General features: G+C 42.7%; 1 protein-coding gene across 1 annotated transcript in view; it reads left to right on the top strand.

The window, feature by feature from the left end:
* The window catches only part of ANAPC1 (anaphase promoting complex subunit 1), a 540,434-nt gene that overhangs the window by 143,009 nt on the left and 374,081 nt on the right, over positions 1 to 23,344 (top strand). Inside the window, exon 10 of the mRNA XM_029596802.1 lies at positions 18,544 to 18,770. Within this exon, the coding sequence (XP_029452662.1) occupies positions 18,544 to 18,770 (227 nt within the window). The remainder of the gene's footprint in view (positions 1 to 18,543; positions 18,771 to 23,344) is intronic.

The following is a 23,344-nucleotide window of genomic DNA, read 5'->3' on the forward strand; positions in this document are numbered from 1 at the left end:
GAACATGGTAATGGACAGGCCGAGTTGAACCTTCATACCCCATGAGTGGTCCCCTAGACCAGGGGGTAGTGAATTGGATTTTCCAATTCCACCTCTAGGGGAGCCCTGACGTAGATCTGTTCATATCCATCTGCAGCAGGAAGGTGCCTCGGTTCTGCTCCCTGTACAGGTCAGATGGCAAACTAGCCTAGCCCTTTGGGGCAAGAGTCTTCTGTATGCGTATTTTCCAATTCCTTTAGTGGCCAAGACTCTCTTGAAGCTTCACAAGGACAAGAGGGACTGTGATTTTCATAGCCCCTCATTGGCTGAGACAAGTCTGAATTTTGCTCCTATGGGAGTGGTCCGTCCAGAGACCAATCAGTCTAGGGACTTCCCCCAGATATATTCATGCAAGGCAGGCTGCGGCATCCCAACCTCCAGGCCCTGTTGCTTACAGCCTGGATGTCAAGAGGTTAATTTTGCAGCTGCTTGATCTTTCAGAGAATGTGTCTTTGGGCCTGGTGGCTTCTAAAAAGCCTTCCACTAGAAAGTCTTACGGACTGAAGTTTTCCATGTCGTGTGAACAGAAGGCTCTAGGTCCGTTCTCCTGCCCCACACAAAAACTGCTTGACTACCTTCTACATCTATCGGAGGCTGGCTTAAAAACCAATTCTGTTAGAGTTCATCTCGGTGCAACTGGCATATACCACCAAGGTGTAGATTGTACGCCCATATCTGTACAGCCTATAGCTATATGGGTCATGTGGGGCCTGCTTCAATTGAAGCCTCCCCTAAGGTCTCCCGCTGTGTCTTGGGACCTCAACATTGTGTTAACTCAACTGATGAAAGCTCCTTCTGAGACATTGCGCACCTGTGACCTGAAGTACCTGACTTGGACTAACCTCCTGCTGTCCTAGGAGAACAACTGTTACAGGTAAGCAACTCTGCTTTGTCTCTGTTCCTTTTTGACTTATATTTGCAAGTGGTGATAGACCTTGTGCTCTTCATTTACCCCCTTTAACTATTTTTATACTGGTAGAAATGGAGGTGGCAGTAAATGTAACGACTCCTGTACTGAGTACAGAGGCTTATGAAAGTGTGGGCAAATGACTCGTGTCACGCAATCACCTATTGCTGCTGTTCAAAAGGAATAACTTGATTCAAGGGGCATTCATAGTTGGCCTAGAACTTCTATGTCTGCTTAAGAATGTGGTGGCAATGCTGGAATCTATGAAAGCAGGAAACTGGAAGCAAGATATCCGTGGGCTGAAAAATTTCCATCTCGTGAAATTGCATGTGATTTGAGGCACCACTTTTTCTCAGCCCAGAGCAGTATAGAACTTTCTCATTTACAGGGAATTTAATTTTTTTCTGTGAATTCTGAAACTGGATTTGAAATTTGGCAATGTGAATCCACACAAGTTTCATTATGAATGAGTGATAACATAAAAAAGGAGAGCGAGAGATTCAGAAAGCTGAGCATATATTTTTTCTATTTCCTAGTAGCTAGAGAAGGGTTTCCTGTGTTAAAATACACCCAAGCTGCATGAATGGCAGCACCTTTGTTTTTGCCTGTCTTTCACATGATACCTTCTTTAATCCCTTTACTTCTAACATCAACCATTTAAGTGTTGGAGAGTAAATGCTATTTGTGAGACTGGGTACAATTTGTTTGAAATGCACATGAAGTAGTATTTTCCTTAATATTTATTTTTAATTTAGAAAGGCGGGTTAATACAAATTCTTTGTTTTCTTCTGGGTCCAAGAGGGTCAAAGAGATAAAGTGCCTTGCTATTCTCCTCCTGTTTATATATTTTGCAGGCCTTTGATAAAATACAGACCAGGATTATTTTTTGCCTTCCTTAGTACTAGTAGGCTTATCCTGTTCTCACTTTTGAATCTACTTTAATAAGTGGTATCATCTTTAAATTTTGTTGTAAGTCGCTTTAGTCTTGTTAAACTTAAAAAGTGGGATATTTAATGTAAAATAGAATACATGGATTCTTGTGCTAAGGAAGTGAAATAGTCCCACACCATAGCGTATCTGTCTGCTAAGTTAGTGGAGTGAGATTTTTGTGCCTCATGGCTATAAGCATCTAAGCATATGATGCCACTGAAGACTATGAAGGTGACTTTCTAGTTTGGGAGATAGTTTTATATGTTGTCAGTTTCTCCATGACTGTAATTTGAGAAGGAAGCTATAACTTTGACAAGTAAACTTCCGTAGAGTATAGTACTTGTGGAATTGATGCTTGCCCACACTGTCAATTAATGGTTAGAGGTTTTTCAGTTGCAGTGTCAGTTTCCTCATGTCTTTGTGAGCAAAGCCCACACAATACTTGCTACAATGAGTCTTTATAACACAACTAGAACAATAATATACATCAAAATATAGAATAAAAGTACACACTAAAAATAGTTCCTACAGTCTGATGCTTCCCCCCAGTCCCTTTAAAGAGCTGGGAAGAGACTATCTCACAAACGAAAGCAATAAAAGTATACTTTTCCTTCCCAAACTGCACATAAGTACATGTAAATCCCAAATTATTACAGACCCTTGTAGTTTGGAATGGGAAACGCAGGTGCTGGAGGAATCTAAGTGGGGATCTGGTATGCTCTTTTATTCAAGGTAATAGAATACAAAGGAGGAAAACATTAAAAAAGACTGTCCTGGATAAGGAGAAATCTTGTAGTTGGTCACATTCTGTGGTTGGCAGCCCAGATGAATCCTTAGCAATGTGGACAGAATAAATGGGCAAACAGGATGGACCAAATGATCTTTTTATGCCATCATTTACTGTTAAACATTAGAAATGTTTTCCCTACAGGTTATTAGGCAAGAAATGGAGTCAGTTGGTGACCACAGACACTAATCAACAGACACTTTTTAAAAATGCTTGATGTCACATAGGGCAGGATGACTTTAAAAATGCTTGGTGATATCACCATATGCTTTGACATTAACTGAACTGGCCTGTTTCCCTATAGAAATTAAAAAGGAAACCAGAAGTTCCACCCAGAAATTAAAGGAGCCTACTTTATGGGTCATGCATGTCTGTGCATACACTGTCCTCACATATGTGTGGATCTGGAAAAAAAAAACCCATGCTTATCAGAGTCCTTATATTCCCTCCCCCTGATTTTTCCTGAAAAATTTGAAGTAGATTGTACACCAAACAAAAAGGTTATTAGGGAGACATGAAATCTCATAAGCATTATTTTCTTTGGCAGATTATAAAGGGGATTCTACATGTCAAGGGCATTAGGGGTCCAAGAAAAATGAGCTATGGAAAAAATTAGAATATAATTCAATATATGGTTTAAAAGTTATTAGGAGGAGAGGAACAGGCAAACAACCTTCTTAAAGCCAGTCTCATAAGAATATAAGATATGCCATACTGGGTCACACCAAGGATCCATCAAGCCCAGTATCCTGTTTCCAGCAGTGGCCAATCCAAGTCGCAAGTACCTAGCAAGTACCCAGACATTAGATAGATCACAAGATACTATTGCTTATTAATTACCATCATAACAGTTTATGGATTTATCTTCTAGGAACTTATATACACTTTTTTTAAACCTAGTTAAACTAACTGCTGTAACCACATCTTCTGGCAATGAATTCCAGAGCTTAATTATGCACTGAGTGAAAAAGAATTTTCTTCGATTTGTTTTAAATGAGCCAATTGCTAACTTCATGGCGTGCCCCCTTGTCCTTCTATTATCTAAGAGAGTAAATAACTGATTTACATTAACTTGTTCAAGTCCTTTCATGATTTTGTAGACTTCTATCATAACCCCCCTCAGTCGTCTCTTCTCCAAACTGAACAGCCCTAACTTCTTTAGTCTTTCCTCATAGGCAACTGATCCATGCCCCTTATCATTTTGGTCGCCCTCCTCTGCAATTTCTCCAGTGCAGCTATATCCTTTTTGAGTTGCGGTGACCAGAACTGCACACAGTAATCAAGGTGTAGTCTCACCATGGAGCGATTCAGAGGCATTATGACATCCTCCGTTTTATTTTCCATTCCTTTCTTAAAAATAGATAACATTCTGTTTGCTTTTTTGATCACCACAGCACACTGGGCCGACAATTTCAATGTATTATCCACTATGACACCTAGATCTCTTTCATGGGTGGTAACTTGTAAGATGGAACCTAACATTAAGTAATTATTTAATTAATTATTAATTAAGTAAGAATCCCAACCAGACTACACCAAGAAAACACAACCATGTAACCAACAATACTTTTTTCAAGACCTTTTTCTACTTATAAGAACTAACCTCTACTATTATTTCCATCAATGTTACCTATTTTAAACTGTTATACTCTCTGTTAAATCCCTAATTTTTACTCTGTACTCATATATATATATATTTTTTTTTCCTGTAAACCGTTGTGATGGCTAAACCGAATGACGGTATACAAAACATGTAAATTAAATAAATAAACAAACATTGTGTAACTGTAGCAAGGGTTATTTTTCCCTATATCCAATCCATTGCAGACGACTTTGGTGTACCTCTAGTGTACAAGAAAACGGATGGTCCTTCTATAATCATTTGTTTCCTCGCCATAGAGTTGGACTCAATCAAAATGGTTTCTCGGCTTCTTGCCGACAAGGTAACAAAGCTACTAGTAATTCTGCGGCAAGCATTGACAGCAAAGAAACTTGTGCTGCATGCGGTGCAAGCCATCTTGGGCACATTGAACTTCATCTGTAGAGTAATCCCCATGGGGTGTTTTTGAGGAGGCTAGCTGCTGCCACAGTTGGCATCAGTAGGATGCATCATTTTATGAGGGTGTCAAAGGGCATGCGTGCAGACATCTCTATATGGACATCATTTCAGGATGAATTTAATGGTGTGTCCATGTAGCAGGGACCCCTGCTCTCGAGCAGAGACTTGGATATGCACTCAGATGCCTCATGGCGCTGGGGCTTCGGGGTATTTTGTCAAGGGTCATGATGTGCCGTGCCTTGGCCTGCCACATTTGTTTGTTTATTTATTTATTTAGATTCTTTTATATACCGAAGTATAGCAGGGTGCCTTCACTCCGGTTTACAATGTAACCAACATCATACATAAAACGCATTCATAACGAACATATTGAAACATGTATAGACAACTAGTAACAATTCGGCATATGTCAGAAGTGTGAGGATAGGTATAAGAGAGTAAGACTTACAAATTGGACTTGCAGTGGTAGAGCATGTAAAATTAAGCATTTAAATACATAACTAAACTGAAAACACGCTTGGGTGTGTTAAGGAGACTTATACAAAAGGGAAAAGAGAAGTGGGAGGGAAAGGAGGAAAGGGTCCTAGGGGGCCATGGAAGGAGAAGATGTGCATGACATAATTTGAATAGAGGGGTAAAGGAGAAAAAAGGTATGGGGGGTAGGAAGTAAGTAGAGCATGGTTAGAAGGGGAGGTAAGTAAGTAAAACATATTTGGCAGAGGAAGTAAGTCTGATCGGATGGGATTAGATTAACCAACTCTATCTGTGAATGTTTGTTTAAATAACCATGTTTTAAGTTCTTCTTTGAAAGATTTGGAGTCTCTGATCGAACTTAGGTAGACTGGTAAAGAGTTCCATTCTTTTGGTCCAGCAATCGAAAATGCTCTATGCCTAGTGTTGGAAAGTTTAGCAGAGGGGAGGGGAGGGTATGACTAGTAGCAATTTGCCGGTGTTTCTTGTCGTGCGTGGAGTTTTGTGCAGTTGAATCATGGGTTCACATGGGTCGAAGCTGGTTTAATACAGAATATCACATTTCTGGAATTATTTCCCATTTGTGTAGCTCTCATATTATGGATTGAAAGATTGAAGGACAAACATTTTATGGTGTGATAATCGGTGGTCAGGTTTTGAACAGGCAATCTGTGAAATGTCCAAGGTGGTGGACTTGCTAAGGGAGATGGTCCTCATAGGTTTGTGCAAAAATACTACAGTCAGGGTGAGGCACGTCCCAAGGGTTTGTAATGGCATTGCTCATTCCCTATCTCGTGGTTAGTGGGATTCGTTTCACAAGCAGGTACCTACGACGAATGAATAGGGATTTCCAGTACTGGAACACCTCTGGACAATTGGTCTCCAACCACCAGGAACTTAGTATGGGGATCCTTGGCTCCGGAGACATGGTCCGCATACTGCCAATGTTTTGAATACAAGAAACGATTCCTGATGCAGCATAGCTGGAGGTCTGGGTCAGTGCCTGATAACCTAATGGTGAAATACATCTCCTTGGCCAAAGACATGGGTGCATTGAGGCTCAGTGGTTAAACATCTAGTGGGCCTGGCCTTTTTAACATAGTCGCGTGGATGGGGGGATCCCACCAAGTCCTTTCTGTTGAAGAAGATGTTGGTGGGTTGATTGAGAAAGTTGGGGCTGACTTTGGACACACGACCTACTCGGGGAGCCTATGAGTACTATTGGCATACATCCACACTTCTGATTTCGAAACCAACCTGTTCCACCTAGCCTTCTTGCTGGCTGCTTTTGGCGCTTTATTGGTAAATGAGCTGGTGGCCTCTGCCAAGAACGATTGGATACCTGTGGCATACTTTGCAGAACGTGACAGCACTCCGCAGAAAGATAAATATGTCAAAAACATATCAGGCAAGCAAGGGTGCAGACCTTTCCTTGAAGCATATTGATTCATGCATCACTTGTCCTTTCCAGACCATTGAGAAGTATTTAGCCGTTTGACTCTCTGGAGGGATAAGTTTGGAGCACGCTGACCAGGTCCCAATGACCAGATATGTTTTCCAATGTGCTCAGAATGGCACTAACAAAAATGGACCTGGATGCCAAGAAATCTACCACGCACTCCTTTAGGATTGGAGCAGCAACTAGCACAGCGTAAGCTGGTTTACGGATCAACACTATACAGCAAATAGGATGCTGGAGATCCACAGCAGTCAATACTTATGTCAGGTTGGATGGAGCAAGCACAACTACTCATAACTTTTAAATATGGTTGCAGATTCGCGCCAGGTGCAATGGGTGGCATGGATTATCGGACAATCTTTTGTGCACTGGGCCGCTAGGAGAGCGCACGATCGCCCCTATGGACTGCATTTGGGATTGGTGCCTCGTGGGCTTGATGTGACTTGGATGGGCAAGCAGGGTATGCACTGGAACCATTTGTTACCCCTTCTTTGGTGGTTGAGAGACTCATCCGAGGCCCCAGATGCCTTCATAGTACATCTAGGGGGAAATGACCTCAGCAACCTATCGAGCAAACAGTTGATTATGAGGATCAAAAATGACTTGGCTGAACTGGCCTCCTGGTTCCCCCACACTTATATTTTATGACTGACATTTATTTATGTATTTATTTATTAGCTTTTTATACTGACATTCGTAGGCACATCATGCCGGTTCACGTATAACTGAAGAAGGAAAATACAAAAACAGGGTGGGAGAGGGGAGCAGTGAGGAAGCTAAGAGGAAGGACAAAGGGGGTGAAAAAAGTGCAGGAGAGAAAAAGATAGGAACGGTGCCTCGTGGGAAACAAGGTATAGGGATGAAGGAACCATCCAATAAACACTAAATACAACATTGCAAGATAAAACTCAAAAAGGTGGGGGGTGTAAAGGGAGCAAAGATGGAGAAACATAAAATACAGTTGTGTAGAGAGGAGTACGACGTTACAGAATAAAACTGAGAGGAAAAGGGTATAAGGGGAGCAGGGGGAAGAAACATTAAATACAAAGGGGTAGAGCGGAGCAAGGGGCAACAAATTAAATACAGTCGAGAAGAATGGTGCTAACATATCATTAAATATAATCGAGTAGGGTGGTGCTAAAAAATCAAGGAACGAAGGAGGGGAGTTGAAGGTGGAGAATTATGCACTATACAATCATGGCAGATGAAAGAGTCTAACAGCAGAGCACTGTATACAATCGACAGAATATACAGGCGACAACAGGGCAGGGCAAAGGGGAGGGGGGGAGAGGGCAGGGAATTAAGTGGGTCAGGGGAGGAGAGGGTCAGTGTGATTAAGTGGAGTCCAAATCTGGATAAGCTAGTTTAAAGAGCCATGTCTTAAGCCCTTTTTTGAATTTCCGAGTACATGATTCTAGTCTGAGCTCAAGTGGCATATTGTTCCAGAGGGTGGGGCCTGCAATGGAGAGGGCTCTTTCCCTGGTGGAGGTGAGGTGTGCGATTTTGCGGGTAGGGGTATAGAAGGTTCCTTTGAGTGTGGTTCTGGTAGGCCGGTTGGAGGGGCGGAAATGGAGAGCATCCTCATGCCAGGAACAATTGTGGTTGTGCAAGGATTTGTGAATGATGGTAAGGGTTTTGTATTTGATATGGGAGGAGATGGGTAACCAATGGAGTTCCTTAAGAATGGGGGTGATGTGGTCGGATTTACGGGTATTAGTGAGGATTCTGGCCATAGCATTCTGCAACATTTGGAGGGATCTAATAGTAGAATAGGGGAGGCCTAAAAGTAAAGTGTTGCAGTAGTCCATTTTTGAAAGTATTGTTGTTTGTAAGACTGTACGGAAGTCTTGTGCATGGAGCAAGGGTTTAAGTTTTTTGAGGATGTGCAGCTTGAAGAAACCTTCCTTTATAGTAGTGTTAATGTGATGTTTGAAGTTTAGTTGGTGGTCTAGAGAGACTCCGAGATCTCGTACGGATTGGGAGAGCGAAATTGAGGGGAGGGTGAGGTCACAAGAGGTAGGTGGTGTAAGGTCAGGGTGGTTAGATATGATAAGGAGCTCAGTTTTCGAGGTGTTTAATACAAGGTGGAGGTTGGAGAGGAGGGTGTTTATTGAAGCGAGGCATTTATCCCAAAAAGTAAGGGCTTTAGGGAGGGATTCTTGAATAGAGATGAGGATTTGGACATCATCGGCGTATAGGAAGAATTTGAGACCAAGGTCGGAGAGAAGATGGCAGAGCGGCAATAAGTATATATTGAAGAGGGTGGAGGATAAGGAGGAGCCCTGAGGGACACCTTGGGTAAGAGGGATGCAGGAGGATTCTGAATTTGCAATTTTTACCGTGTAGTCTCTGTTATTAAGGTAGGAGGAAAACCAATGGAAGGCGGTGCCAGTGATGCCAATTTTGGTGAGGCGGGTAAGGAGGATTTTATGGCTGATAGTATCAAAGGCTGACGAAATGTCGAGGAGGGCCAGGATAAAGGATTGTCCGCAGTCCATACCCTTGAGGAGAGTGTCGGTTAGTGATAGTAAGAGGCTTTCTGTGTTGTGGGATTTACGGAAGCCGAATTGGGAAGGGTGAAGAATATTGTGATCTTCCAAGTAGTCGGAAGCTGGGAGTTGACTACCTTTTCCATAATTTTAGATAGAAAGGGAAGGTTAGAGATGGGACAGGGGTTGGTGGGATCGAGGGTGGGTTTTTTGAGGAGGGGCTTGATAACTGCAAGTTTAAGGGGGTCTGGGACTTTGCCATGGGAGAGAGAGCAATTGATATATCACCTCAATTGATATATCACCTCAACTCTACCAAAACCATGCTTTATCCACTGCCGGCCCCCATCACTGGAACTCGATGCCTCCTGATATTTGACTTGAGCCTTGCACCCAGTCCTTCAAAAAGAAATTAAAAACCTGGCTCTTTATACAAGCCTTCTCATAACACCCTGGCACTCTTATGTGACAACCTCCTACCCCTCCACTGTACATATCCCACCTTTTGAGTTAATTATATGTTTTCTTATACCAGCAACCCTCTCTTCTAACATCTCCCCCTTTACTTATCTGCTCTTCTCTGTCCTTTTCTCTTCTCTTAATCTGATATTTGTTATAATGTAACTTTTTTTTCTTCCGATTTCTCTTCCTCCTCTTCCCTATTGTTTTATGTAAACCGATGTGATGTCCATACGAACTTCGGTATATAAAAGTATTTAAATAAATATTGAAAAGTAAGGGTCCCAATACAGATCCCTGAGGCACTTCACAACACAGAATTCCCCCCCCCCCCCCCCCAAAAAAAAGAATCACTCTCTACCCACAAAACAAACCTCTCCCACAAAAATTCTCCCCTAAAAATCTGTAACACTAGCAGCCACAACTATAGTGTCGGCCCAGCTATGTCCCTCCCACTTCCAAATCCATTACCCACAACATCACATGTCTAACAACATATTGCCATAAATTGGCACAGCACTGAACACAATGTAATAACGACAGAAACATAGAAAAAAAAGAGGTGGTGGCCTCCTTCTAGCCACAAAAACACACCTCAAACTCAAACCCCTAAACATTAATGTCCCCCACAAATTAGAAATCGGCCTTTTCAAATCCAAAGAGCTACAAGTCAGCCTTATCTATGCCCCCCTGGCCGATTGGAACACGACCCATCCCCCCTCATTGAATTTATATCTGATATCAATATAGACACCCCTGCTGTAATCCTAGGAGATTTTAACCTACATGTGGATGCCAACCCTAACACCTCTTCCTGTGAGTCTTTCCTTAACTCTCTACATGCCCTTGGTTTCAGGCAAATTATTACTGCCCCCACTCATAAAGCAGGTCACACCCTCGACCATAAGAAAATGCCATACTGGGTCAGACCAAGGGTCCATCAAGCCCAGCATCCTGTTTCCAACAGTGGCCAATCCAGGCCATAAGAACCTGGCAAGTACTTATCTTTGTCAACTCCTGTAGGCACTCCCCTGATTCACCTTCATGTATCCTTGTCCCATGGTCAGACCATGCCCTCATCAACTTGCTCCTCTCTATAAAATCCCCTTCCTTTCCTGCTCCTACTCACAATAACAATATCTCCTTCCGCAAGACCTGATCACCGCCTTCAACAAATCCATTAACAATCTAGACCTTACCAACCCAGATGCTGCCCTCTCCTCATGGAATCACCTCACTACCAATATAGCCAATGAAATTTGCCCTCTCATCAATAAAGAAATACTCCACACTCACACATAAAAAAAACCCCCTGGTACACACCTGACTTAAAAATTTTGTAAATTAATGACCTCAGAAGTAAGGAGAGAACCTGGCGCAAAAATCCCACTCCTAAGAACATAAGAAAATGCCATACTGGGTCAGACCAAGGGTCCATCAAGCCCAGCATCCTGTTTCCAACAGTGGCCAATCCAGGCCATAAGAACCTGGCAAGTACCCAAAAACTAAGTCTATTCCATGTTACCATTGCTAATGGCAGTGGCTATTCTCTAAGTGAACTTAATAGCAGGTAATGGACTTCTCCTCCAAGAACTTATCCAATCCTTTTTTTAAACACAGCTATACTAACTGCACTAACCACATCCTCTGGCAACAAATTCCAGAGTTTAATTGTGCGTTGAGTAAAAAAAGAACTTTCTCCGATTAATTTTAAATGTGCCCCATGCTAACTTCATGGAGTGCCCCCTAGTCTTTCTATTATATGAAAGAGTAAATAACCGATTCACATCTACCCGTTCTAGACCTCTCATAATTTTAAACATCTCTATCATATCCCCCTTCAGCCGTCTCTTCTGCAAGCTGAAAAGTCATAACCTCTTTAGTCTTTCCTCATAGGGGAGCTGTTCCATTCCCCTTATCATTTTGGTAGTCCTTCTCTGTACCTTCTCCATCGCAATTATATCTTTTTTGAGATGCGGCGACCAGAATTGTACACAGTATTCAAGGTGTGGTCTCACCATGGAGCGATACAGAGGCATTATGACATTTTCTGTTTTATTCATCATTCCCTTTCTAATAATTCCCAGCATTCTGTTTGCTTTTTTGACTGCCGCAGCACACTGAACCGATGATTTCAATGTGTTATCCACCATGACGCCTAGATCTCTTTCTTGGGTTGTAGCACCTAATATGGAACCCAACATTGTGTAATTATAGCATGGGTTATTTTTCCCTATATGCATCTCCTTGCACTTATCCACATTAAATTTCATCTACCATTTGGATGCCCAATTTTCCAGTCTCACAAGGTCTTCCTGCAATTTATCACAATCTGCTTGTGATTTAACTACTCTGAACAATTTTGTGTCATCTGCAAATTTGATTATCTCACTCGTATTTCTTTCCAGATCATTTACCCCAAACCTCTAACCTGCTGTTTTATTCCTAATAAATGTCTTGAGGTTTAAAGGGTCAGTGAGTACAGATCTCATCCCTTGAAAGGTAACAAGCATTTACATGGATATCTGAGAAAAAAAAGTAGCTCCCATCTCAATCATTCTATTTTTAAACTGTAGGAATTGCTTCTGACAAGCTTGTGTTATTCTGGAAACACGAAATGCATTAATTAGTTGGCCACAGAACAACCTATAAATGCAAAATTTCCAAAAAATAAGACTTTTATTCTGCTCTAAGGCAAAGGAAACAAGGAGAATAGCCTTAGAACGAATATCGTCAATAGAAGGTTCCAAGAAATCTGTAAGGTTAGGATTCTCTACCACTAGGGAGTCCATAACTCCTTCCTCTACTGTTTCTTCTCTCTTACCTTTAGGAAGGTAATATATGTTAGATAACTGAGGACATTAACTTTTTGGACTAGCCAAAATTTATACTAGATATTTTTTAAATAATTCAATAGGAGAAAGTAATCTTATTTGAGGAAAATTTAAAAATCTCAAGTTTTTCCTTCTTAAATTATTTTCTAAATTTTCTATCTGGGTGTGCACTATTATACTAGCTTTATTATGTACAATACTGGTAGCTTGTAGCACAGTCTGTTGAGATTTCATATTAGAAATTGACTCGTCTAGAGCTTTCAGATGTATATCCTGCTCTTGCAATTTAAATCTAATATCTTTGGTTATTTTACATAACTGCAACACTGAAGTAAATAAGGACTTATCGACACGATTAACAACCTGCCAGATATCCAACAAAGTAATGTCCTTGTTATCAGAAGAATCAATAAGTGACACTGAGAAAGTCAAAATGGCGAGTAAAGGAGCCCCTCCAACCAGAGGCCCCTCACCCTAGAAAGCCGTGGCAAATCTATAGATAAAGGTCAATCAGTGATAGAGAGGACATTATCATCTAGTTGAACATCGGATCCACTCATCTTTCTTAAGGGGGGATTTCGACCTGTATTTAATATGAACAAAGATGGCTACAGCTGCTTCCGATTATAGAGGGGGTAAATTAATGCCGGGACAAGGAGGCACCCAAAATCGAAGAGGGTTTCCCATCACAATCCACAGTGGCTTCCTCAATTTTTCAGGTTAGATGTAGGTCCATCGGTCCCTGGATGGGAGGAGATGTTTAAAAAAAAAAAAAAAAAAAAAAAAAAGAAGACCTTGGCCTTCTATTTCCTACCCATGAGAAAAAGAACACTGAAGAAGAAAACTGTACTAAGGGGAACACCCCTTTGGCACGCAGCTTCAGCAGCACACTGGTTGCATGCCACTGCCGCCCAATATTATAGGCAGGCAGGAACTCCTTCTGTCGTCAGTGCCTTGACAGTGGTAAATAAGCGAGGAAGAGAAACATCACCACCATCTCCTGGCTCTCCTCCTTTCCCCCCTCTGAACACTGCTGCCGCCCGGATGTTAAAGGCAGGGAGTGGTAAGTAGGTAGTGAAGTGGAATCTGAACACTGGCTCCTGGCTCATCCCTTTTTCCCCAGAGATGGTTTTCAAGGGTGATGATTCAGATGAACTGAACCAAATCATGGTGAACCTGGAAGATGTAGTAGGCCAGATTGACAAACTGAAGAGTAGCATATTACCTGGATCAGAAGGTATATACCCCAGGCCTCTGAAAGAACTCAAACATGAAATTTCAGATCTATTACAAGTAATTTGTAACCTATCATTAAAATTGGCCATTGCACCTGAAGACTGGAGGGTGGTCAATTTAATCCCGATATTTAAAATAGGCTCCAGGGGTGATCTGGGAAACTGTTGATCGATAAGCCTGACTTCACTGCTGGGAAAAATCGTGGAAACTATTCTAAAGAACAAAATTACAGAACATATAGGTAGACATTGATTTAATGGGACACAGCCGGCATGGATTTACCCAAGGGAAGTCTTGGATAAAGGTGAGTTGGTAGATGTAGTGTATTTGGATTTTCAGAAGGCATTTGACAAAGTCCCCCATGAGAGGCTTCTAAGAAAATTAAAAAGTCAGGGGATAGGAGGCAATGTCCTTTTTGTGGATTGCAAAATGGTTAAAAGACAGGAAACAGAATAGGATTGAATGGTCAGTTTTCTCAGTGGAGAAAGGTAAACAGTGGAGTGCCTCAGGGATCTGTACTTGGACTGGTGGTTTTTAAGATATTTATAAACTGATCTGGAAAGGGGAACAATGAGTGAGGTAATAAATTTGCAGATGACCCAAAATGATTTACAGTAGTTAAATCACAAGCAGATTGTGATAAATTATAAGAGGACCTTGTGTGACAGGAACGTTGTGCATCTCTATGGCAGATGAAATTTAATGTGGACCAGTACATGGTAATGCATGTAGGGAAAAATAACCTAGGAATCATACATTGAATTAGTTGGCTTTGTGTGATGTAGCGGTCAAAAAGGCAAATAGAATGTTAGGAATTATTAGGAAGGGAATGGTGAATAAAATAGAGAATGTCATAATGCCTTTATTTTGCTGCATCTTGACTGCTGTGTGCAATTCTGGTCGCCACATCTCAAAAAAGAAATAGTTGCACTGGAAAAAATACAGAGAAAGGCGACCAAAATGATAAAGGGGATAGAACGGCTCCCCTGTGAAGAAAGGCTAAAAAGGTTAGGGCTATTCAGCTTGGAGAAGAGACTGCTGAGGTGGAGAGATATGATAGAGGTCTATAAAATTATGAGAGGACTAAAATGGATAAATGTGAATCTGTTATTTATTCTTTCAGATAATACAAGGACTAAGGGGCACTCCATGAAGTTAGCAAGTAGTACATTTAAAACAAATTAGAGAAAATTATTTTTCACTCATCACACAAACTCTGGAATTCATTGCTAGAGGATGTCATTAAGGCAGTTAGCGTAGCTGGGTTTAAAAAAGGTTTGGACAAGTTCCTGGAGAAGTCCATAAACTGCTATTAATCAAGTTGATTTAGGGAACAGCCAGTGATTATTACCAGCATTAATAGCATGGGATCTATTTAATGTTTGGGTACTTGCCAGATACTTGTGTTCTAGATTGGCCACTGATGGAAACAGAATGCTGGGCTTGATGGACTCTCACTCTGACCTACTATAGCAACTCTTTGTTCTTCTTTTCTCCTCCCTCCCAGCACTCTTACATTTAGGAAATGCATTTCAAAGAGACCAAAAATCACATACCCTAAATCAGATAGGAAAAAGAGACAAAACTTTCAAAGCAAGATTGAAATGAGTGAAATATCAGTTTAGGTTGAGATGCCATTGTATATCCCTGGAAAGGCCACCCTTTCTCTGAACCTGAAGTAACCTGATTTTAAGAGAGATCTCAAAACTCCCCATATACTGTAAGGGGCGGATTTTAAAAGGAGCGCGAATAGCCTACTTTTGTTTGCGCTCCAGGCGCAAACAAAAGTACGCTGGATTTTAGTAGATACGCGCGGAGCCGCGCGTATCTGCTAAAAACCTGGATCGGCGCGCGCAAGGCTATGGATTTTGTATAGCCGGCGCGCGCCAAGCCGCGCAGCCTACCCCCGTTCCCTCCAAGGCCGCTCCGAAATCGGAGCGGCCTCGGAGGGAACTTTCCTTTGCCCTCCCCTCACCTTCCCCTACCTAACCCACCCACCCAGCCCTGTCTAAGCCCCCCCCTTACCTTTGTCGGGGGATTTACGCCTCCCTCTGGGAGGCGTAAATCCCCGCGCGTCAGCGGGCCTCCTGCGCGCCGGGCCGCGACCTGGGGGCGGGTCCGGAGGGCGCGGCCACGCCCCCGGGCCCGCTCCCGACACGCCCCGAAAACGCCGCGCGGTTCGGGCCCGCCCCCCGACACGCCCCCTCCGAAAACCCCGGGACTTACGCGAGTCCCGGGGCTCTGCGTGCGCCGGTAGGCCTATGTAAAATAGGCTTACCGGCGCGCAGGGCCCTGCTCGCGTAAATCCGCCCGGTTTTGGGCGGATTTACGCGAGCAGGGCTCTGAAAATCCGCCCCTAAATGCGCATATCATGAAATGCATTGGGACTAGAATTGAAGCTATGTAGAATGCTGCTGCTCTGCTTGTTTTCTTCGCCTTTAAAATTAAGATTCTGTTTTGTATTCCTGCTGGCTGATGTTCCTGGTAGAGATTTCACCTTTTTGTTTCTCTCCAAATGTGTCCCTAAATTAATGCCTCTGACAAGAGAGTTGCCCAGGATACGGAGCTTTGTGTTGCCTGAGAGTTTTTGTTCACAGTTGTCATTCTACAATTTCATTCCCACTTCAGTTGCTTTTCCTTGAATATCATCTGATTCCAGTGCTTTGAAAGCATTTTCTATGAGTATACGTTGGGTGGGATATCTCAGCATCACATATCATATTCTACCAAAACCGTCTGTTACCCATCCTCTCCTAGTTTTTGGGATCCATTGTATAAGGGGAGAGGGAGGGATATTTTCTGAATGCTGTATATGAAGGTAGGCATGTCTAAATTTAGTTAATTCCTCCTTAAACTTGAGTCAACTCATTTTGCATTGAGAGCTGAAGAAAGATGACACAAGATCCAAGCCTCCAGATGGAATAAATAAGGACTAGAGCTCCATGTTTCTTATACTAAATAAATCCCTTATATTATCCTTAATTTAAATGAGCAGGATTTTAGAGAGTTCTAACCTTTGTATTTGGAAGACTATATTAGAAATGTAGGAAATGGGGCGGTTTGGAATCCTGGTATACAGCACTAGGAACATGATTGACTGGTATGCTAATAGATTTGAGATTTGTTAGCAACTCAGTTATGAAAACAAATATTACCAGGCACTTTTTTTTTTTTTTTTTTTTTTAGAAATTCAAGAAAATGTCTGCTCATTACCAGGAAAACTGATTTAAAAATATCACTTTCAGCATTCCAGGCAAAGCAATTGAAATAAATTAAAACCTGGCTATTTAAGCAAGCATTCTCAGTCTGAACTTGATGTACACCCTCAGAAATTGGAAATTCGCCTTTGAATGAACCCTAACCCTCTCCTCCTCTCTATACTTCCTTTCCCTTTAACTTTTACCTACTCTTTCCTCCCCTCTTTATTTTCTCCCTTACTTACCATTAACCTTCTCTCTCTCTTTAATTACCCAGTACTTACACTTATAATTTTCAACCTCACCCCTCCTCACCTCCAATCTGACTTTTCCTTACACTTTAGCTAATATCCCCTTTATACATAAGGAAACCCAATTTTAAGATACTTTCCTTTTTATGTCATTTAATGATGTTCGTCATTACTCTGCTTTAGCCGAGATGTTAATTATGATACTAATGTTTTTATGTTACAAATGTTCCATGTATGAAGTTGTTCAAATGTAAACCGGAGTAAAGGCCTCCCGCTATACTTTGGTATAAAAAAGAATCTAAATAAATAAATAAATAGATAAAAAGCCAGAACATAATCTCAGCTTTTATCCAGCCCCTCCAAGAATGGCAGAGGTTTCTTTGGCCAGCTGAGAGACTTTTATTCAGCAATAGGAAACCAGACATCCTGAAATATTTACCCATCTTCTTGTTTTGCTCTACTTTTGAGTCATGGTTTTGTCTCCTATGCAGTCTTTCCTGTGTAGCCCACTGTGCAACCTTCCTTCCACCAGGGGTCTCAGCGAGCCTTGCTCACAGTTCTGCAAGTTATCTCCTCACTGGTCACACTATGCCTCAGTCTCAGCCCTACTTAACCCAGGCTGCTTAATGCCTCAGTGCCTCTTCATTGAGTCACTTTGGTTCTCTGACTTGGCCACTTCTACCTTGCTATCCTTGCCAGGCATCATGGCCTCCAGGCCTTCTGCCTTGCCTAGCCTCGTAGCTTCGGGCCTTCTGTCTTGCCTAGCCTTGTGGCTTCTGGGTCTTCTGTGTTTTCTGTTCTGTCTTGTCCTTGTTTAGTCCTGTCCTTGTCCTGCCCAGTCTGGCTCAGCCCTTGTCTGTTTCCCAGGTCTTGCCCTTGTCCAGCCTGTCTGGACCCAGCTCCCAGCCAGCATTTGTATCCAGTTCCCTGTCAGTATCTGTATCCCAGCCCTAGCCTGTACTCTGTGTCCCAGCTCCCAGCCAGTTCCTGGACTCAGCTTCCAACCTGCACACAGCTCCCGGACCCCAGAACCCCCTGCAGAGGAGGGGGTTAGTTAGGCAGAAATCCTGCCCTAGCCCAGCCTTGCAGTCCTACACTGTTTCTGAAGGGGTGATCCCTGATTCCAGCTCACTGCCCCGTGACATTTTGTCTATAATGGAAATCTAGCCCCCTCGCATGTGTGCTAGTTGAGAGCAGCCAATGCATCTCCTGTGCTAGGGCTGAGATGGGACATGACAAATTTTCACAGCTAGTCCTTTTTTTTTTCCATTTTTGTTTTGTATTAGCATATATTTTGCTCATTTTTTATTGGCAGAAGTCACCTGCTTATCTTTTATCTCTTTGACTGTCAGTTATAACAGTTATGCTAATAGTATTTACTCTTTATTTTTAGCATTTTGTTTTTAATATTCACTTCCCTCTTAGTCCATTGGCCAAGTGCCCTCAGCAGAGGTGTCTCCAGGTGGTGAGGCAGAGGAGGAAGATGATGGAATGAATGACATGAATCAGGAAGTAATGTCATTGATATGGAGTGAGGATCTGCGAGTCCAGGAAGTGCGCAGACTCCTTCAGAGTGCCCATCCTGTGCGTGTCAATGTGGTACAGATGCCGGAAGTGAGCGACCATGAATACATAGAAGAAAAAGAAAACAGGTAACAATGTATCAGGTAGCAGATGTTCATATGTTTATCTGGCTGACTGAGTTTTTTTGCTTAAGTCCTTGGTAATCGCTGTTATGTCATAATAAGGTTGGAAACCAAACAGTTCCTCTGAATAGAACTGAAAAAAAAAAAAAAAAAAGCTCATGCATTCCAAACTGTTTAGCTTAATAGTATTAAGTATCTGTATGGCAGAAGCCATACAGTCTTGGGGCAGTCTAGGCAGCTGTGTATATGAAGGTCTGAGTGATGAATTGCCAGCCTTATTTATTTATTTGGATTTATTATCCACTTTTTGAATACATAAATTCACCCAAGGCAGTTTACAATATATTAGTAATAGTGGCATATTTATTTATTTATTTAGAGTCTTTTTATACCGAAGTATAGCATATTGCCTTCACTCCGGTTTACATTTTAAACAACTTAATACATATAACACTTCCGTATACTAAAATATTTACAAGTTTACAAAAAAACTAGATACATTTTGGCCTCTGTTAATAGATTATGAACAGGTATATAAGAATATAACATATGAGTACGGTCAATTGCAACTTTACAAATAGCAAGGGGAATAACAAAATATAATGGCAGTAGGATTCACTGTTTAACTTAGTAATAAAAAGGTATATCTAGGAGTAAACATTAGATCAACAAATACTGATTAAGCTCTACAAACAGTTGAAATACTAGTGACTGAACTAAAAAAATAAATGTAACAAAAAAAACAATTTGTTTTGTAGCAACATGTTTAAGCAGTATATTTGAGGTGATGCCAGGCAGTATCACGTAATTATTTAGCATCTTGCGTTCTGGGATGGCCATTAAAGGCCTGACTTAAGAGCCAGGCTTTTATTTGGTTTATGAAATGGGAGTAGAGGGATATTTGCCATAGCCCTACTGGAAGAGAGTTCCACAGGGCATGTGCTGTTCCCAAGAAAAATCTATTGCAAGTGTCTGATTTCTTTTGATGATGAAATTGCCATCAAGGATCCAAGTGAAAATCTTGGAGGTGTGGCAGGCATGTATAGAGAAAGTTCAAGTATGCAGACCCTTGTCTTTTCTCAGAGCTTTGAACATTAGTGTCAGCGGTTTGAGTTTTGTTCAATATGGCAGGGGTAACCAGTGTAGTTTGTACGGGACGGGTGTGATGTTGTGCTTTTTGCATCCTTTTTATCAGTTGTGAGGCTGAATTTTGTGTTATCTGAAATTTGTGGAGAGCCTTGTGTGTTTGACCTTTGTATAGTGCGTTGCAGTAGTCCAGCTGTATAGTTACCATTTCATAGACAACTGTGAATAGGTTTCTTTTCTTGATGAACTGGCATAGTTTTAAGTGGAAGCGCTTTACTGTTTCCTGTATTTGAGGAAGTATGGTGAGTTCGGAGTCCAGTATGACTCAGACTTTAGAATTTTGTTTTTAATGGGTGTTCATGTGTTCAAATGAGATTTTCAGGTCTGGAGCTTGTCTGTCTGTTTTTTGTACCCAGAGAGTCTCAGTTTTGTTGGGATTGAGATGGATATTTTTTTTGGCCATGCTTGAATTGATTGTAAGACACAAGCTTACTAAGTCCAATGGTAGCATGAGCTGGGTATGATCTGCCTAGATGTGTAGGGTTTGATGATGAAAGTTTGGATCAGCTGCACCAGATATATGAGGATCAGCTGTGCCAGGTTTTATGATGAATAGTATTGGGGATATATGGAGTCTTGGGGGACCCCACAGTCTAATATTCAGGTTCCCTGTATGTTCTCGGATCAGTCCAGACTGCTAGGTTTTGCCTCCCTTCCTGCAGATGGAGACAGAGAAAGTTTCACAGGCATCACCTCTTAACTTGGTGTGCCACCTGCTGCTCCCCAGTATTTCTCTGACTCCAGCAGATGGAGGCAGTGCAAAATCTGCGGTTCTGATCCCAAGTTAAACATAAAAAAAAGAGACCTAGGATTTCCAGTTTTTTGGTCTCCCAGGGAGTAGTTAGGTCCTGGTGGGACCATCCTCCCTGGTTGTAGGAGTTGGACGAGCAGGGGTTGGGAACCCCAAACTTTGCTACTGAGTCTGCTGGCAGGGTGACAGCTGATGGTCCAGCATCCTCCCTCCTTCAGCACCGGTCTCCTACAGCCTCTGCTAGTTTCTTCAGGGAAGTATCCCTTTTTGTGTTTGTTTTATGCTTTGTTCTCTCTTTTCTGGGGCTCTTATGCTACTTTCTTGATAAAGTTTAAAAAAAAAAAAAGCAGTGTGGAGGCAATTTTTTCTTTAGTGCTGTGCGGCAGAATGTCTTTTCCTGAGACTTGAGCCCGGGAGCCATTTTTCAGCGAGGTGAAACATATAAATGACGGCAGAAGAAGACCAAATGGCCCATCCAGTCTGCCCAGCAAGCTTTCACACTTTTTTTTTTTTCTCATACTTATCTGTTACTCTTGGCCTCCATCAGCAACTTCCTGGTTCCAGTTTCCCTCCACCCCCGCCATCGATGTAGAGAGCAGCGCTGGAGCTGCATCCAACCGAAGCATCCAGCTCAGTTAATCAGGGGCAGCAAATGCTGCAGTAAGCAAGTTACTCCCACGCTTGTTTGTTTACCCAGCCTGTGCCATTCAGTCCTTGTTAGTTGTTGTCTGAATATAATTCCTCTTTTCTTTATTCCCCCTGGCGTTGAAGCAGTGCGTTGCGCTGGATATGTATTCCCAGTGAAGTATCAGGCTTAATTGATTCAGGGTAGTAACCGCTGTAACATGCAAGCTACTCCCATAATTGTTTACCCAGACTATGTAATTCATTTCTGTTGGTTGTTGCCTGAATAAAAATCCTCTTTTCCTCTTTCCCCCTGCCGTTGAAGGTGAGAGCTATGCTCGATATGCACTGAAGGTGAAGTATCAGACTTATTTGGTTTGGAGTAGTTTCTGTTAATTGTGAACCGATGTGAGGTTACTAAACAAATGTCGGTATATAAAAACTGCAAATAACTAAATAATAACCGCTGCAACAAGCAAGCTACTCCCTGGTTTTTTTTTTTTTGTGAATGCAAATCCTTTTTTTCCACATTTCCTCTTACCATTGAAGCATAGAGCAATGCTGGAGTTGCATTGACAGTGAGTATGTTTATTGAATAATGGTATTAATCTCCAGGTAGTAGCCGTAATTCCCGCAAACTATCTCCATGCCTCTTCTCTTCATTCACATCCTTTAGTCGTTATGGATCCACAGTATTTATCCCATGCCCCTTTGAAGTCCTTCACAGTTTTGTTCTTCACCACTTCCTCCGGAAGGGCGTTCCAGGCATCCACCACCCTCTCCGTGAAGAAATACTTCCTGACATTGGTTCTGAGTCTTCCTCTCTGGAGTTTCAAATCGTGACCCCTGGTTCTGCTGATTTTTTTTCCAATGGAAAAGGTTTGTCATTGTCTTTAGATCATTAAAACCTTTCAAGTATCTGAAAGTCTGTATCATATCACCTCTGCTCCTCCTTTCCTCCAGGGTGTACATATTTAGATTCTTCAGTCTCTTCTCGTAAGTCATTTGATGAAGACCCTCCACCTTTTTGGTCGCCCTTCTCTGGACCGCTTCCATCCTGTCTCTGTCCCTTCAGAGATACGGTCTCCAGAACTGAGCACAGTACTGTAGGTGAGGCCTCACCAAGGACCTGTACAAGGAGATAATCACTTCCCTTTTCTTGCTCGATATTCCTCTCTCTATGCAGCCCAGCATTCTTCTGGCTTTAGCTATCGCCTTGTCACATTGTTTCGCCGACTTCAGATCGTTAGACACTATCACCCCAAGGTCTCTCTCCTGCTCCATGCACACCAGCCATTCCCCATAGAGGTGGGCTGTTTCTTTTACCCTTCTTGGCTTCCCTCCTCCTCCCGTGGCTGCTGGTGCCTGCCCTGCATTTGTTCTGCGGCAGCATGCTGCGCACGAGTTGGTACTCGTGCTGCGGAGATCGGCTTTCTAGCCATGCTCTTTGGGATTGTTGCAGTCGTTGCCTCCCCGGGGGGGGAGGGCTCTTCTGGCATGCCCGCGGTGGCAGGGTTACAGCAGCACAGTACAGGGAGGCTGCTTGCTGCTCGGGAGCCCCCAGCTGACCTGTTCCCACTTAATGCGGGAACGGTGGCCATTTTGGGTGCTTTTCACCCCTCGGAGGAGAGAGCTTTGGGAGGAGGGGATCTTCCTCCGGCCCTCTCCCCTGCTGATTCCAGTCTGGTAACGGTCGAGGGGCCGTGGGGGAGCTCTCTGATGTGGTACCTCTGCAGGTCCTGCGGTCTTCTCCCCGGAGTTTGTACTGCTGCTGCACAGGCATTTCTGGCTAACAGGTCTTGCAAGAGGGGAGCTTCTAGTCTCCAGAGGTCTTCTGTTCTTCCTGGTAAGATGCCCAGAAAGGAGAAGTCGCCGGCAGTTATTCGGATTAGGCGGGTTCAAGCCCCTGTGAGATGGGGGACCGCCCGGGAGACCTCTTCAGAAGATTAGAGGCCGGTGGACCCCACTCCGCCCTTGGATGTCCCGGACCTTGGTGTCGCGCCTGATCAGATTCCCCCGATGGAGGGAGACGACCCTAAGGTGATCCGTTTATTTCAGA

This window comes from Rhinatrema bivittatum, chromosome 3 (assembly GCF_901001135.1).
Source record: "Rhinatrema bivittatum chromosome 3, aRhiBiv1.1, whole genome shotgun sequence".
Classification (NCBI taxonomy): domain Eukaryota; kingdom Metazoa; phylum Chordata; class Amphibia; order Gymnophiona; family Rhinatrematidae; genus Rhinatrema; species Rhinatrema bivittatum.